The 14,943-nt window shown below is 53.0% G+C and overlaps 4 protein-coding genes across 4 annotated transcripts; 3 read left to right on the top strand and 1 right to left on the bottom strand.

Annotated features, from left to right (window-relative positions):
- Window positions 1-23: 23 nt before the first annotated feature.
- On the bottom strand, window positions 24-3,475 carry BKA58DRAFT_410438 (uncharacterized protein; the record flags this gene model as incomplete). The annotated part of the gene is made up of 4 exons (XM_046172218.1): window positions 24-79; window positions 141-548; window positions 894-1,708; window positions 2,250-3,475. 4 exons carry the CDS (start codon window positions 3,473-3,475, stop codon window positions 24-26), a joined length of 2,505 nt encoding a protein of 834 aa, XP_046025864.1.
- Window positions 3,476-4,938: 1,463 nt separating this feature from the next.
- BKA58DRAFT_142481 (uncharacterized protein) lies at window positions 4,939-7,024 on the top strand. Its single transcript, XM_046164619.1, has 4 exons — window positions 4,939-5,152; window positions 5,200-5,270; window positions 5,319-5,351; window positions 5,399-7,024. The coding sequence occupies exons 1-4, from the start codon at window positions 5,101-5,103 to the stop codon at window positions 6,752-6,754; spliced, it is 1,512 nt and encodes a 503-aa protein (XP_046025863.1). The 5' UTR covers window positions 4,939-5,100; the 3' UTR covers window positions 6,755-7,024.
- On the top strand, window positions 7,019-9,101 carry BKA58DRAFT_428524 (uncharacterized protein; the record flags this gene model as incomplete). The annotated part of the gene is made up of 2 exons (XM_046173016.1): window positions 7,019-7,421; window positions 7,477-9,101. Exons 1-2 carry the CDS (start codon window positions 7,379-7,381, stop codon window positions 9,099-9,101), a joined length of 1,668 nt encoding a protein of 555 aa, XP_046025862.1. The 5' UTR covers window positions 7,019-7,378.
- A 1,971-nt stretch (window positions 9,102-11,072) lies between these two features.
- BKA58DRAFT_400537 (uncharacterized protein) lies at window positions 11,073-14,472 on the top strand (the record flags this gene model as incomplete). Its single annotated transcript, XM_046171599.1, has 4 exons — window positions 11,073-12,622; window positions 12,678-12,744; window positions 13,157-13,422; window positions 13,560-14,472. 4 exons carry the CDS (start codon window positions 11,073-11,075, stop codon window positions 14,470-14,472), a joined length of 2,796 nt encoding a protein of 931 aa, XP_046025861.1.
- Window positions 14,473-14,943: the final 471 nt, after the last annotated feature.

Genomic DNA, 14,943 nt, shown 5'->3' with positions numbered 1-14,943 from the left:
CCTCTGGCCCAGTCTTAAATCCCTCACATCACCGACAACCTACTATAAACCGTCACATCGTCCCTAAACGCCTTTTGACCTATCCACAAATTTGTCAGCCTACTCCATTCAACCAGCAAGCCCAAGTCGGGATAACTAACCTTTCAAATACCGTTCCACAACCCCAATCCACAGATCCCTACCTTTCAGCCTCGCCTCCTCCGGCCCCCACTCCCCTAACTCCCTCAAAAACGCCTCTTTCTCCCGACTCGACATCCTATCTTTCATCTCACTCAGCGTCTCGGTACTTGTCCGCGTCGTCACAATCACAGCACCTGATTTGGGCAAACGCGCATACATCTGCGTCTCGGTACGCACGAGGAGCTCAGTTGGCTGCAGATCTGCTATGTGGCCTGCGAAAAAGTCCATGGGGCGCGGGATGTGGAGGGTTGAGGCGAGAGTGGCGCGGGGAGGCCGGGTTTGGATGAAGGTTTGCGTATGGGTGAGAGGGCCGGTGGAGGCGTAGGGGGAGAGGGTGGGAAGTGGCTGTGTGAGAATAGATGGGAGGGCTGTAGATTAGTGCGTTAGTTAAAGTTACACGGCTCGTTGAGAGGAGAACTCGGACTTACTGGACCAAGGTTTCATAGGCGGTTTCCCCTTCCCTTCGCCATGAACCAGCACATCGACAGTCTTCCCCATATACGGCGTTACAACATACCCAGACGGAAAAAGTGTCGTACTAGCTTGTAGATACCACATCAACGTACTCTCACTCCTCCCCCAGACCTGAAAATCCTCCGCACACAGCCTCGCACAAACCTCCAACGGATGACGTTCCAACCCCTGTTCCACCTCAAAATCCTCTCTCGTCACCTCATTCAGCACATGCTTCCTGCGATGCTTAGTCAAAAAACGAAATTGGTTCGGATACATCTCCACAAGGAAAGACGTGACTTCTTGCAGCAGCTCGCGGCACGCTCGTTCACCCTCAGGAGTGACGTGAATGCACGAAGAGCGGTTGCGTGCGAGGAGGTGTGTGCGCGCGGCGTGGTATTCGATATAGTGTTCGGAGATGGTGAGCCAGTTGCTGCGGGGTGTGGGTGTGAGGCCTAGTTGCGAAAGGGTGAGGGGGTTGGAATGGGTGGTGGTGGACTCGATGGGCCGGTTTGTGAGAGGGATGTCTGGGAAGTAGTCGCCTGTTCCGCAGTCGTCGGCGTCGAAGGCTGGCATGCGTGAGATGCGGCATTCTTCGGCTATATAGGCTCTGGTTTGCGGGTTTGTGAACTCGCTTAGGTCTTCGACGTCTTCGATGTCTTGGAGGTTGACTGTTGTTTTTATTGATGTGGAGTAATTTCTGGGGGAGAGCGCGGTGCTGTGTGCTATGGTCTCTGTCGGCGCTAATAACGAGTCGTGTGTGAAGACGGTCATGCGTCGCTTCCGCAGGGTTTCAGCGCTCGTTCCGGGCTCGCTGTGTTTGCTGTGGATTGGCGCCGCATGGTGGTCTTCTTCCTGGGACTCGTTCCTAATGACGATGAACTTCTCTGGAGCAGGGCCGAGGGCGCCTTTGTAGAACCAGAGACGTACTGCGGCGGTACTTATGAAGAAGAAGTAGCAGCAGATGCCGACAACGAGAACGAGAAGGACGTATAGAGGTATCGGTCCGGCTTCCTGCAGGTGTAGCGGGCCTGCTGCCATCTTGAGTAGCTGGATAGATAAGAATGGAGTCGCACTGTGGAATTTGAGCGGCGGAATTGTGTACAAGTCCAGATCGCCATTGCTGAGGTTGTAGGTGCAGTGACATGTTTTCGAACCTTCAGTGTTGTGGTAATGTGAATGATGTACAATGTGATGCATCTGGATCGAAATTGAATGCTGTGATTTTTTCATAGGGCCGCTTGCAAACATTAGTCATGCCGATAAATAGGCAAGAACAAACGATACTCTTTCGTTTCAATCGTCGTCGTCAGTGTCAGTGTGTGCTATGTAAAGTGAAAATATACATAGAACAGGAAACCACAGGAAAGTTGAAGATGAAACAAAGCATTGGGTATCGTGTTGCTTGGCTATGTAAAGTAAACAATGAAGGGGACGCCGTACTCCAGTATGTCCTCATCAATGTGCCGAAATTGGCCCATTGGCATGAATTCGCGTAAAACAATAAGCATCAGAAGAGCATTAGCCACACCCATCCCGAACCATACCAAGAAGCAGGCCTAAGACGAGCTCCTTCGTGACCTACAATGTTCATAAATTGGACATCCAACTCTTACTCAATCCTAGGCAAAGCATCAATCTTCGCATAAAGCTCCTGCGCATCCTCGAAGATGTACCAGATATCTTTAGGTACACCCTTGAAGGCCTTCTCGAAGCGCTCCGGGTCGTTCTTTCTGCCCTCGTCCATCTCCGCCACACCCGTGACTTTACGAATGTAAATTGCGCCAATCCAGTTCTTGCCGAACTTGCGGTAGGCTTCACCGTAGGATTCAGGGTCTGTTTGGGTCGAGTCGCCGATGAGGATAAATTTGCGTTTGGGGAACCATCCGTGGACCTTCTCGATGCGATCGACCTTGTAGGCCTCGGTGCCTTGGGTCAAGTTTGCGAGGAAGCCGGCAAGGTTCATCCAGCTAGCATCGCGTAGAATCATAGTGCCATTGGGGTAGTATTGCTCGCGGAACTTGCGAAGGAATGGGTAGAGGTTGTATGGTGATGCGGAGAGATACCAGAAGGGTGGGTTGTCGAGCTTTTGTACAATGTGCCTGTACAGTTCTGGCATGCCCTTGATGGGCTCTGGCTCTTCTGCGAAGGTGGTGGTCAGAATACCGACGGGTGACGATGTGAGCGTCTTCTTGATTGTGTCGTCCACATCGGAAAGGACAGCCCAGCCCTTGGGTTTGGCGAAAGTGACGTTGAATGGCGCCGCATCGGCGTTGACGGCTTTGAACTTGTTGACTTGGCCGTCCTTGTAGTCATTCCCTGGAATAGCCAAGACATCGGAGCTGATGCCGTCGCGTCCGCTGGGACCCAGTCTGGTGTTGATGCCCAGTAGATCAATTTGGACGGCATGTGCGGGAAGGATCTGGTCTGCAAAGGGCTGGAGCCTTTGTGCGACGGTTGCCCTGGCTTGCTCGTCGTCTGCCAGGCCGATCTTCTCACTGACCCATGCGACGATGTTGGAGAGATCCTTGCCACTGTTCTTGACAAAATAGGCAGCGACAAATTCGGCATTCCACCTTCCTAGGCGATTCTGATATGCGGTAGTATCCAGGATCCACACATAGTCGGTCTCTGGGTTGACGTTGTTGTAGAAAGGGTTCTTGCGACCGAAATACGATGAAAGGTTGTCCTTGAGGGAGAAGCTGAATCGGCTGGTGAGTTTAGGCATGTCTGCTTCAAATGCGGCGAAGCCTGAGTTTTCTCTGGTGATGCGATCTTGTTCGGTTTCTTCGGTGCGCATTCGAGCACGGCCAGCCATGGCGGAAGCGGATTCGGGGGCCATTTTGTATGATGGTAATGTTAGACAAAGGCGCGGGTGCCTGGTGGGTTGGTGAGGTCAGGAGGTGGGTGTATTGCACGGGACAAAGGGAGGCGAGGGCCATGGTCGAGGTCATATACTTTGTGCCTGGCACTTGACCAGGACTTGTCGAGTGGCTGTCGCGGTGTCTCAGGAATGGGCCCAGTGTGCATGAGGAATGACGTCTAGCCAAGCCGTGGCTCCGCATCCTGTAGGAATGATCGCTTGCCGAGCACGCCGATCCTTGAACCTTGTCGGCATATCGCCTCGCGTTAGGAGGGACAACTCAGCAGCGAGGTAATGAATCGCCAGCTATTTGTGACCTTACAAGAAACGTTTCCTTCCACTTGGACCTCTTCTTGAGATTACTTCCTCAGCGTAAAGGTAGTCATATGTGTTACGAGTCTTACAGAATGGGTACTGCTGTACCTTGGGTATGCTCTGAAGTACAAACTGCCCCAAACGAGCTTCTTCGTCTTTCAGCTGGTGGTGCAAGCACAGGTAGCCACACTGCAGACGGAGAATAATGTGAGGGTCTAGCAACACGCTAACGCCGGACAAAGCAAAGCAGGTCGCGACACTTTGGAAGTAGTCGCAGCCTCCAACACTAACAGCGGAGTAGTATAGTCGCAGCAGGCTGCAGCAAATGGAGGCCTCTGGTCGTGCCAATGCGAGCAGAGTGACGTAACCACGGTCAAGCGATCTTGGGTCAGTTCACGGGTGTGAGTCTTGATATCTGCAGGTACGCGTGACGGTGAATACTCTTGCGCTCAGATGAGGCATCGCTGACGGTGTCGGTTGATGAAAGCCATGCTTGGCTGTGCCAGACTTTGTCGAGGACGAGATGGAATAGGGTGCTACTGAAGAGTCATGCTGCGACGTGATGTTGACGTATCTCGCAGCATACTGTCGCGCTGGAACGGCTATATCGGTACAGTATTGTGCTCAAGCTCGTCACCGTCACACCTCGCTCGGCGACAAAGAACATTATTGTCAACGCTTCCCGGATGGTATGGTTCTGTGTTCAACTGCTTTCGGCCTCCTCGTTTTGATGTTGCCCGTCGAACATGCGCGCTATGGTATCACGCGGCGGTGCCACAGGCTAGGGAGCCGGTCATGTGCTACTGTGTCGACGTATTCTGCTATGGCCCCAAGGTGGATGAAGGGAAAGGGTCCGATTAACGCAGACTACGGGCCAGTGGGGTCTGCAGGTAAAGGCCGATGGCAGGTCTTGGCAAAGCCTACGCCATCCAGGACGCGTAGATGTGCCGAACGAGAGGAGTAGATGGAAGAGCAGCACTGAGATGTGTGCAGCGTCGCCACACGTTGTACGCGGCTGTTTACGTCGGCCGTCGTGGTCTTTGCGAGTCTGTCATGGCTTGGCGACAAGAGGCGCAGCCCTACCTAGGTAACCGTCCGCCCGCGCGAGGAAGGCGCGTTGGAGGCCTCGATCAACACCTCGATAGTACCGCATCTGCCTCCTTTACGCTTACGCCCCGGACTCGCGACTCTGGCCTTGTCGCGCTCCTGTGCTTTCTTTTTGCGCAGCTGCACTCAAACACTCTTGCGACCATTTTACGTTGCGGAACGGCCCCGCTGCTAAGGCAAATATGGACCTCAAGAAGCGCCTCAAGTTTGGCAGCTTGATGCGCAAACGATCCTGTGCGTCGCATCTTCCTCTTTTATTCATTACGCTCTAACACTGACAGCGCAAGCAGCCCAGGATGTCAATATCGATACCAATGCGGATACGCCCGAGGCCAATGCCACCAAGGGAGTGGTAGGTCATACCGCTCCGTCGCATCTCCACCAAGCTGACAGCGAGTAGATGCTCTTCTGCGAGTCTGGTGCCGCCAACTCGGTATGTTTGGTACCGCATAGCATACACACGCCAACTAACATGCCTAGGGTGAAGAGGTCCTCCACTTGCCTACCATTGTCGAGTCCGCCGTCGCAAGCCCCAACGCAGCCGCAGCCGCCGCAAGACAGATCCGCATCTTCCTCTCCAAGGAGAACTTCAACCGCCCTCATGTCCAATACAATTCCGTCATGCTCATTAGGATCCTGGCCGACAACCCAGGACCCTCCTTCACCAAGAACCTCGACAAGCAATTCGCCGACACGGTCAAGCACCTACTTCGCCATGGGCAAGATCCGAGTGTCGCGCAAATCGTCAAGGAGACGCTGGATTCCATGGAGCGTGAGAAGGCATACGACACCAATCTGAACACGCTCTTCGCCATGTACAGGAAGGAGAAGGGCCTCATGGCAGCTGCGGCAAAGCAGTTTGGTCCCCGGAAGCTGAATGCGCCAGGCTGGTCGGGGTCACAGAACATACACGGCGGCTTCGGTTCAGGCGGACATAGGTCGTCGTCCAAGACGTTGCCGCCGCCTGTAGAGCTCGCGGGCCGCATCGAGGAAGCGCGTACATCGGCCAAGCTCCTCCTCCAGCTCGTACAGTCTACACCAGCAAATGAACTGCTCGGCAACGATTTGGTCAAGGAGTTCGCTGAGCGCTGCACGGCCGCCCAGCGCAGTATACATGGCTACATCGCCTGCGACAATCCAGCGCCTGACGATGACACTATGCTCACCCTGATCGAGACCAACGAGCAGCTGTCCCTCGCTGCCTCCAAGCACCAGCGTGCCATCCTTCAAGCTCGTAAATTCATGGGTGCATCACCCTCTCCACCAGTACATAATGGAGCCTACGCGCCTCCACCCAACGGCAGCAGCAGTCCGGCTGGCGTGCCTGCGCAGTCTCCAGGGCTGTCAAATCTCCCACCACACAACGACGCGCCTTCGCTGGCCCCTATGAACTTCGGAACGACAGCACCCAGCCAACCGCCTAGCGCACCGTCTGCCAGCCATGGGAATGATAACACCTCTCTTCCCCCGTCGCTGCAAGCTGCACCGGGCCGTACACAACCGAGCGCGCAAGAAGAGAATCCCTTCGCTGATCACTATACGACGACCTACACACCTCCAGCGTCATACCAAAACTCTACGTCGACGAACAATTATGGTGGCTCACCAGACCCATACCACCCAGGCTTCCAGTCTACTCCATCATACCTCGGCCGGCAAGAGAGCTCTGCCAACAATCTGACCATGCACGGTGCGCAACCGACGATTCAAGAAGAGGATGAACACATGCGTCCGCGGACCGAACGACCTCGGACTCCCGACCTCAACGTGCCTCAGCAACAGGCCCATGACGTTTCGCCTGTCGCAGAGCGTAATACCGTCACGTACAGATACTAGGGAACCATGGGTGGTATAGCGGACTAGACGCGGACGTGAGATGTGGGGTAATGTTTGGCAGGACCGATTTCATTCTTGGATCCGACGGGTAATCCCGATGCTTTGAAATCGGTTATCGCGAAGTGCACACTCTTTTTCTTGCGCAGAGTTTGACAACTCGTAGTTTACAGGGCGGTTTGGAGCGCGATAGTTAAGACGAGATACCATAGTTGACTTTCATCTGGATTTAGAGTTTAATGCTATTCTACCATGTTTTGCCCCGCACTTGCAAGCGCACCCCCACGGCCATGCAGTGACCTCGTGCGTCTCACGCGTCGCTCTCGTGCAGCAATCACGCAATCCACGCAATCCACGCAATCCACACTGCTGCTGCGCCTGAATCGTCACCACGATACGGCACTTTCATCCATGCATCAGCTTGGTCAGCGACGGCTCGCAACCAACCCCTCCAATCTGGAAGGCGAGACCCGACACCCCCCACTGCGGTCCCTGTTCCGCCGCTTCTAGCGCCGAAGAAAATAAGAAGCCGTCATGTTGAAGACATACACTATTGACAGCCCCGTCCGCCCTTCCCTTGGTCCTTCCGGGTCTTCACTTCCTCATGGCATTCTGCTGCAATAGTCCATGGCTCGTTCGCTTCCGAAATGCGTCGATACGTTGATCATTGGTATGCCATGGGAATAACACGCGCCAGCGGGCGACATGCTGATTACAAATTCCAGGCAATGGGCCGTCAGCGCTCATCCTCTCGTACATCCTACACGGCCATATCCCCTACTACATTGGCGGCCATCATGACGCGATTCTCGACGCGAAACTGCAGAAATCGCCCAACTTGCTTCACCTGACGCCAGACCTCTACGCGCATTTCCTGTCCTCGTTGCGCTACTCGACCCAAGCGCTGCCCGTCAACACGCTGCTCGATACCCTCATTCGACCGAATGCCGACACCGAGTTGAATCCCACGTCTTGTATTGAGTGGCGATACGAGCCTGACAAGGTCATACCCCATGTCGCAATTGGAGACACGGCGCATGCAGGCGGACAGTGGGCGGAGAACCCGGTCTCTGCGAGTGCGGACATTGGTACACTGAGCTATGCGGAACAGCTGAGCCTCCCGGGCTATTCGTACGCGGATCACCTGGCTAAGAGTAGAAGGGAGGATGAAGCCGAATTCGTGCGACCATCCAGGGTAGAGGTTGCCGACTATTTGAGGACATACCCGGAAGCTGTGGGTATCGCCGATAGCATATACACCGGGTTGAAGGTCGAAAATGTGCATCGAACGGTTCGCGGGTTCTCCATTGGCAGTCTGGGGATCCGCTGTAAGCATCTTGTGCTTGCGTCTGGTATCTTCACCGTCAACATCCCGCCACCTCTTTACCTCGCACCCGTTGCGCAGATTGAATCGCCAGAAGCACCGCTACTTGTCATTGGATCTGGATTCTCCGCTGCCGATGTCATCATATCAGCGCCTCCAGCTTGCAGGATCATACACATCTACCAGTGGGCTCCTGAGAAGAGGCCGTCTCCACTACGAGGCTGCCACCATACCGCATACCCCGAGTATGCGACAGTCTACCGCCAAATGAAGCTTGCAGCAATCGCATCAAAGAAGAAGACCGCAAAATCTCCCTCTGTACGACGGAAATCAAATCCGTTCCAACAGCGCGACTGGTCCCTGTACGAAGGCCTTCCCAACGCCGAAGTCATCAGCGCATCCACGTCTGGAAAAACAGCGACCGTAGTCCTCCGACTCCCATCAGGAGAAACCATCACGCGCGAAGTAGGCGGTCTAGCCTACGTCGTCGGCCGCCGCGGAACCCTAGACTTCCTCTCCCCCAATCTCTGCGCCGAAATCCTCAACACACCCGAGCACACGCCTCCCGACTCCCCTTCCAGCCACCTCATCTCCGGCCGCACCCTCCGCGCCAAAGCCGAAGCCACATCCCTCGAGGTCGCCCGCGACGTCTTCATCATCGGCAGTCTAACCGGCGACTCTCTCATCCGCCACGCAATCGGGGGCTGCGTCTTCGCTGCTGGCCGTATCCTAGGCGCTATATCCACACATTACTCTCCTGATAGTACGCCCTCGCCTACTTCCTCAACACCGCGGTCTGCGTCCCCAGTATCTACGTCTGATACTGAGGTTGCTGCTGAGGATGGGCATGCCAGTCCGAGGAAGGAAACGAGTGGGAGGCGCACGCCCGGTGAGTTGACGAATGGTCATGCGGATTTGCACGTTGATCGGAGGAAGCTGGTTAGGGCGGTGGAGACGGCGCAGGTGGAGAATAGGTATTGGGTTGATTCGGGGTGGTGGGCTGGAGGGTTGGGGCCGGGGAGGTGATGGTAATGACGATGAGAGGTTTGCTGTTGTTGGTGGGAGTTTGTACATACCCATTTTTCTAAGAGTATATTTACTTTGGTGAGCTTTGAGGTCTTCATACGATGATTGCGTGGGAATGATGTTATGTGTTTGTCGATGAGGGAAATGACGGATCGTCTTTCAAAGATTTGCGCTTTCTGATTTAAAGACTACGCAAGAGCCTGCAGAGTCGATATGGTTCGCATTATCTAGATTCTGCTTACTGCTTTCTCTCAAGCTACTGTTCTAGAGTCGCGCCATAAGTTGATCTCTAGTGTCCTTAAAGGGTATGTTCAGCGCAAAGCATAGACGAGGTAGATTCGTTCCGTGATGTGTTGTCGTAGTTGGAATAACCGTTTGCAAAAATTGTGAGGTCATTCGTATTAGAGTCTTTCCAATGACATCTCATAAGTTGTGTGTTGCATTTATGTGTCGATAATTTGCAAAGTTTGGTCGGTTTCGAGGCATCTGTAAAGCTGCCAGTTACTGTTGCAAATACTCCTAAGGCGACCAAGGAATTTGCATCGCGGTATGTCAATTGCCAGAGGTCTTGTTTGCTGTTAAACTTCCAAAAAAGATGGCTGTCTGATGCTGGTAAATCAGAGAAGTACCGCGTCTGCGCATGCTTGACTTGCCTATACGACGACAATTACCTGCACCATACGAGACAAGTACCGATCTCAGAGAGCAAAAGTACGAACTCTCTGAGGACTAAATGGAAGCAAAAAAGAATCGTGTCTGTGCCCATTACCCGAATCTATGGTTGGTTAGTTGGGGGATTCGAAATTTGGATCTTGTGAAGAACATACCGAACGAGTGATCTTCGCATTACAAGTGCGACGCCTTACCGCTTGGCCAAACGGGCGCTAGTACGCTAGTGATTGATGGTAAATGTTTCAGATAATGATTATATAACGTTGGCATTGTAGGGGTGATGAAGGAGATCGAGTTTTGGTCAACTGGCGGGCGAAACGGCAAAAAGCGGCCAAGTCCGTAACCAGTGCGGGGCAGAATCAACACCACATTTTAGCACACCGGTAACGATGCTTATTGGGTCCCTACTATGTACCGATCCCAACTGGGTCGGTCACACTTTGTCACTGATGATCTTAGTAAGTTGTTGTTACTAAATTACTCTACAAAAATGAAGCGGTCAGTATACATCTGCCGCGCACAGGACACGTCCTTGTCTCTTCGACATCAATGCTGTGCACTTGTGGCTACTTAAGTTCGTATCACCAGGATCATTGGTGGCTCCATCGGTTACGGGTGCGGCTTACCAGGTGTCTTGGACCACACAAATTCTTGAGAAGTACAAGTTGCTTATCAATAGCATATTGCCGATATCGTAGTTCTTTGTTCCGTACAATACATTTTGATCGTCACCGCACTTGGGAATGTCATGCCTTGCTGCTTACATAGTCGCGAACACCTATAGAACAAGCCCTCTGTAGACATGGCGGAAACCTTTGCACACGATTGTCAATGACTATACGGCTCTTTCCACGACTACTACATTGTCGGCAGTGCGCAAATTATTTGTGTCAAATGGCACTGCTGCAAACGATGGCTGGTCAGGCGTGCGGACTTGGGCAGCGCAACCCTAGTTTCGCAATGAAACTATGGAACGGTTATCTTATCACCAAATCTATCGCTGTAGGAAAACAATTGCAACTATGCTGATTTACTAACTACCTCGTGGGTTATTAGTGTTCCGTGGCAAAGGTCGATCATTCAAGGTTAGCCTCACCTTTGTCCCGTAGTTCGAGCGAAAGCTCCGACCACCGCTACATCATCGCCGCTGTAAAGGCAACACGTAGACCAAGACTTTCACCCTACACCACATTTCCACAATACAGTCCTTTCCGATATAAACTTCTGTCGCAGAATCTGGCCTCTAATCACACACAACTCGAAACACCAATCTAAAATCAGACCAGCTGAACAGCTAAGATGGCGGACAGCGGCGTGGACATCGCATCCCTCACAGCCGACCAGCAAGCCGCACTCCAGCAATACACTGCCGTTACCGACCAAGCAACATCCGACGCGATACCAATTCTCCAACGCGCGCAATGGAACGTCAACATAGCAGTAACCCGCTTCTTCGACGGCGAGCCGACCGAAGACCCAGTCGCTGCCGCCGCCGCACAATTACCGCCGCCCCAAGACATTCGCCGACAAGAGACACTGCTGAATGGCTTTGCCTCGCCGCGATCATCGACAAGTAGTGGGAGGAGAGTCAGGATAGAGCCTGCGCCGAGGGTGGTCCCGCAACCAGAAAGCCAGGTCACCACACAAGTTCCGCTGGTGCTTGCGATATTCTTTGCACCATTCTCGCTCGTATACTCCTTGTTCGCGAAGTCTTTCCGACTATTAGGCTGGCTATTTCCCTTCCTACCCCGTGCATGGGGGAGGGTGACAGCTAGCAATATTAACACATCCGTTTCTCAACGCAGCGCAAGCGGACGCCGACCTTTGAACCCACGAGATACCGCAGCGCGATTCATCCGCGAGTTTGAGGAGGAATATGGGAGCCACAGCCTACCATTCTTCGAGAGCGGATATGCACAAGCCTTCGATCTGGCCAAGAAGAACCTACAGTTCTTGATGGTCGTGTTGGTTAGTCCCGAGCACGATGAGACGTCTTCTTTCATTCGAGATACACTTCTCGCACCAGAGGTCGTGGAGTTTGTGCGGAACCCCGAGAACAACATCATACTTTGGGCGGGCAATGTGCAAGATTCGGAGGCATACCAGGTTTCTGCCGCGCTATCGTGCACGAAGTTCCCCTTTACTGGTCTCATCGTACACACACCGCAAGTGTCGTCGACAGCCATGGGCATCGCAGCGCGCGTAGCCGGTCCTACAACCCCACAGCAATACATTGCAAAGCTAAGACAGGCGATGCAGCAACACACAGAGCCGCTCAATCGCGTACGCAGTCAGCGCGCAGAACAACAAGCGACGAGGAACATCCGAGAACAACAGAACAGCGCATATGAGCGCTCACTTGCAGCGGATCGAGAGAAGGCGCGCAAGAAGAAGGAGGAAGCAGAGCGGAAGGCCCGAGAAGAAAAGGAAGCACTTGAACGCGAGCAAGCCATCGAAAGATACGCACAAAATCTCGCCCAATGGCGCAAATGGCGCGCCGCATCTATCCGTTCTGAGCCCAGTCCCGAGGAAAAGGACATCGTACGCATCAGTCTTCGAATGCCGAACGCAGAGCGTGTAGTCCGCAAATTCGCCGCGGATGCTCATATTGAGGAGCTCTACGCGTTCGTGGAATGCTACGATATCCTACAGTCTGAAGAAGGTGCCCAGGAGAAAGTTGAAGAGCCAAAGGACTTCGAGCATGAATACAAGTTTCAGCTGGTTAGTCCTATGCCGCGCGAGGTGTACGAAGTCAAGACTGGTGGCACGATCAAGGAGCGCATTGGGCGAAGTGGTAATCTGATTGTTGAGCGGACGGATCTAGAAGATGAAGAGGATGAGGATGAGGAGTAATCGCATGAACATAGTCATTGCACTGGCGTTACGCATTTCTGCTCGACTTAGCGTGGGACGTGGACACCCACCGAGGTTTTTGACATATGATAGTTACGTTGGTTACGAATGTGAGAATGTATGTACGGCCAAATACGTACATCTCTATTATATGCAGTGCTATTTTTATCCTTTTGAGCCAGACATGCCTCATAGGTATCTGCAAGGCGATAGACACAGCCACAACTGTGCTTCGAGTGCTTGAATCGGGTAGGCTACGGCTGTCTCGGGTGCACGGGCCATATCTTAGTGCCGCTCCCGGTTTCGTTGACGGGTGACGCATCACAAGCCTAGATCGTCCAATCTGCCATCGCGTTCCTCCAGACAAGCCTCCGATATGATCACATCAACATCATAACATGGACAGAGCGAAGACTCGCAAGCCTCATAAGAAGTCGCGAAACGGCTGCTTACCGTGCAAAGGCCGACATGTCAAAGTGCGCCTTCCCATTCGAGCTATTAATTCTACTTGCGACTAACAAACCTCAAAGTGCGATGAACAGAGGCCCAACTGCGCAAACTGCGTGAAGCAAGGCACTGTGTGTGAATACCGACCTTCTACCAACCGCGAGAGTCGTGAGACGTCCCACGTATCGCCTTTGCCAGCTAGAACACCAGCTTTTACGCCGTCATCCACGGATGGTCATGCCAGTACTCTTGATCAGCAACCATTGCCAGAGTTTGGAACTATCGATCTTAATGGCGCATCCAGCCGGCCTGATCTGACGCTGAATATACCCCAACTACGGCTGCTCCAGTACGTCCTTTCAATCCGATCTTAACGCTTTGAGAGTGCCTCGCTCTGCCTCCAAGATCGGTCATAACTTTCGGTCACCAGAACCTATTCACTACTTGCGGAGAGACTCCAGATGTTTGAACTAATTCTGTGCGCAGCCACTATACTACTGTTACCGCCAAAACCCTCGCAGCGCATACTGATGCTGAGGATGTGTGCTCGACCTTTCTGATACAGACAGCTTTCGATCATCCCTACTTGCTTCAGGCAGCTCTTGCACTCAGTGCGCTACACCTGAGCCGGATCTCAGCTTCAGAAGAGGCTCAGCAATACTCGTACCAGGCCGAGAAGTACCATGAAGCAGCTCTACTTAGTTTCCAAACATCGGTTCGCGACATCGATCATTCGAACTTCAAAGCGGTCCTTCTATTTGCCGGGGTCCTATTCCCACACGCATGTGTAGCTTCAGTTGCAGCTCACACAGATATGGAGCATGCGTTCGACAGCCTGCTTTCCAACCTGGTTTTGACCCGGAGGATAAGACCCATGGTAACTGGCTTTTACACAGAAATGAAGGCGAGCGAGTTGGGCCGCATGATTCCGGACGACGTCAAAGATATCGATTGGATGACAGAAGAACAACCACCCAATACTGAACTTGTACAGCTGCGCAAGTTCTCGGAGGTCGTCCATCATGTCTATCCTCCCGATATCGTGGATGCGTATGGCTTCGCCTGCCATATCCTCGAGCTGGTATTCCAGGTCGCGGAAAAGTCTGATAAGCCGCCTTCCGACGCGTTGCTAAAGATTTGGATTCACCTCATCTCAAACCGCTACATCGAGCTTCTATCCGAGAAGCAGCCGGGATCTCTAATCATCTTTGCACATTACGCTGTCATGATGCACAGGGCAGCCACGAGCTACTGGTATCTGGAAGGACTCGCAGAGCAGATACTCATGATTGCGGACCATTTGGTTCCTAGCGAGTGGAAGCAGTGGCTCCAGTGGCCCAAGGAGCAGATACGAGGTGGCTCTGTTCCGCCGACACCATATTCAGGACATACGACATGAAGCCTCGAGAATTTTCTTAGCTTTCGGAATTTCTCGTCAATATGCGCCGAGATGTGTACACTTCCGACCTGCTGCAAATGATGAGCCGCTGCTCCATGGAACAGACCGTCCCGCGCAGGCTATGCTGCCAGTTGCGGAGACGCGGAGGTTGCAAACATGCTTGAGCATCGTCAGATTGCGTGCAACTATTGCATCAAAACCATATCCCTACGCCAAATCAGCATTTTTTATCTCTTTTACCAGACTGCTTCGGGATATGCTTGCGAAGATTATGTGGCTGGCTTGACGAAGTCTTACCTCGTAAGTAGAATCAGGCTAAGCTCAAGTATCCGCATGATGACTGATCAGGCAGACTACTGTTACGGGACTTGGCTGGTCAGCGTAGAACACATTCGTTCGAAGTGATGGTAGTTGTTAGGGGGAGGCTGTGCGAAACGTGCGAAGCATCCGGCTTATCTACTTGCACGCACC

Source organism: Alternaria rosae, assembly GCF_020736505.1.
Source record: "Alternaria rosae strain MPI-PUGE-AT-0040 chromosome Unknown BKA58scaffold_4, whole genome shotgun sequence".
Classification (NCBI taxonomy): domain Eukaryota; kingdom Fungi; phylum Ascomycota; class Dothideomycetes; order Pleosporales; family Pleosporaceae; genus Alternaria; species Alternaria rosae.
This window is presented reverse-complemented; position numbering and strand designations above follow the sequence as displayed.

What these genes read in the sequence shown, in the direction of transcription:
- BKA58DRAFT_142481 (XM_046164619.1), top strand. Translation starts at nt 5,101, where the DNA reads ATGGACCTCAAGAAGCGCCTCAAGTTTGGCAGCTTGATGCGCAAACGA. An exon ending in CTTGATGCGCAAACGATCCT is followed by an intron (nt 5,153 to 5,199) that starts GTGCGTCGCATC and finishes TAACACTGACAG; the next exon opens with CGCAAGCAGCCCAGGATGTC. An exon ending in CCAATGCCACCAAGGGAGTG is followed by an intron (nt 5,271 to 5,318) that starts GTAGGTCATACC and finishes GACAGCGAGTAG; the next exon opens with ATGCTCTTCTGCGAGTCTGG.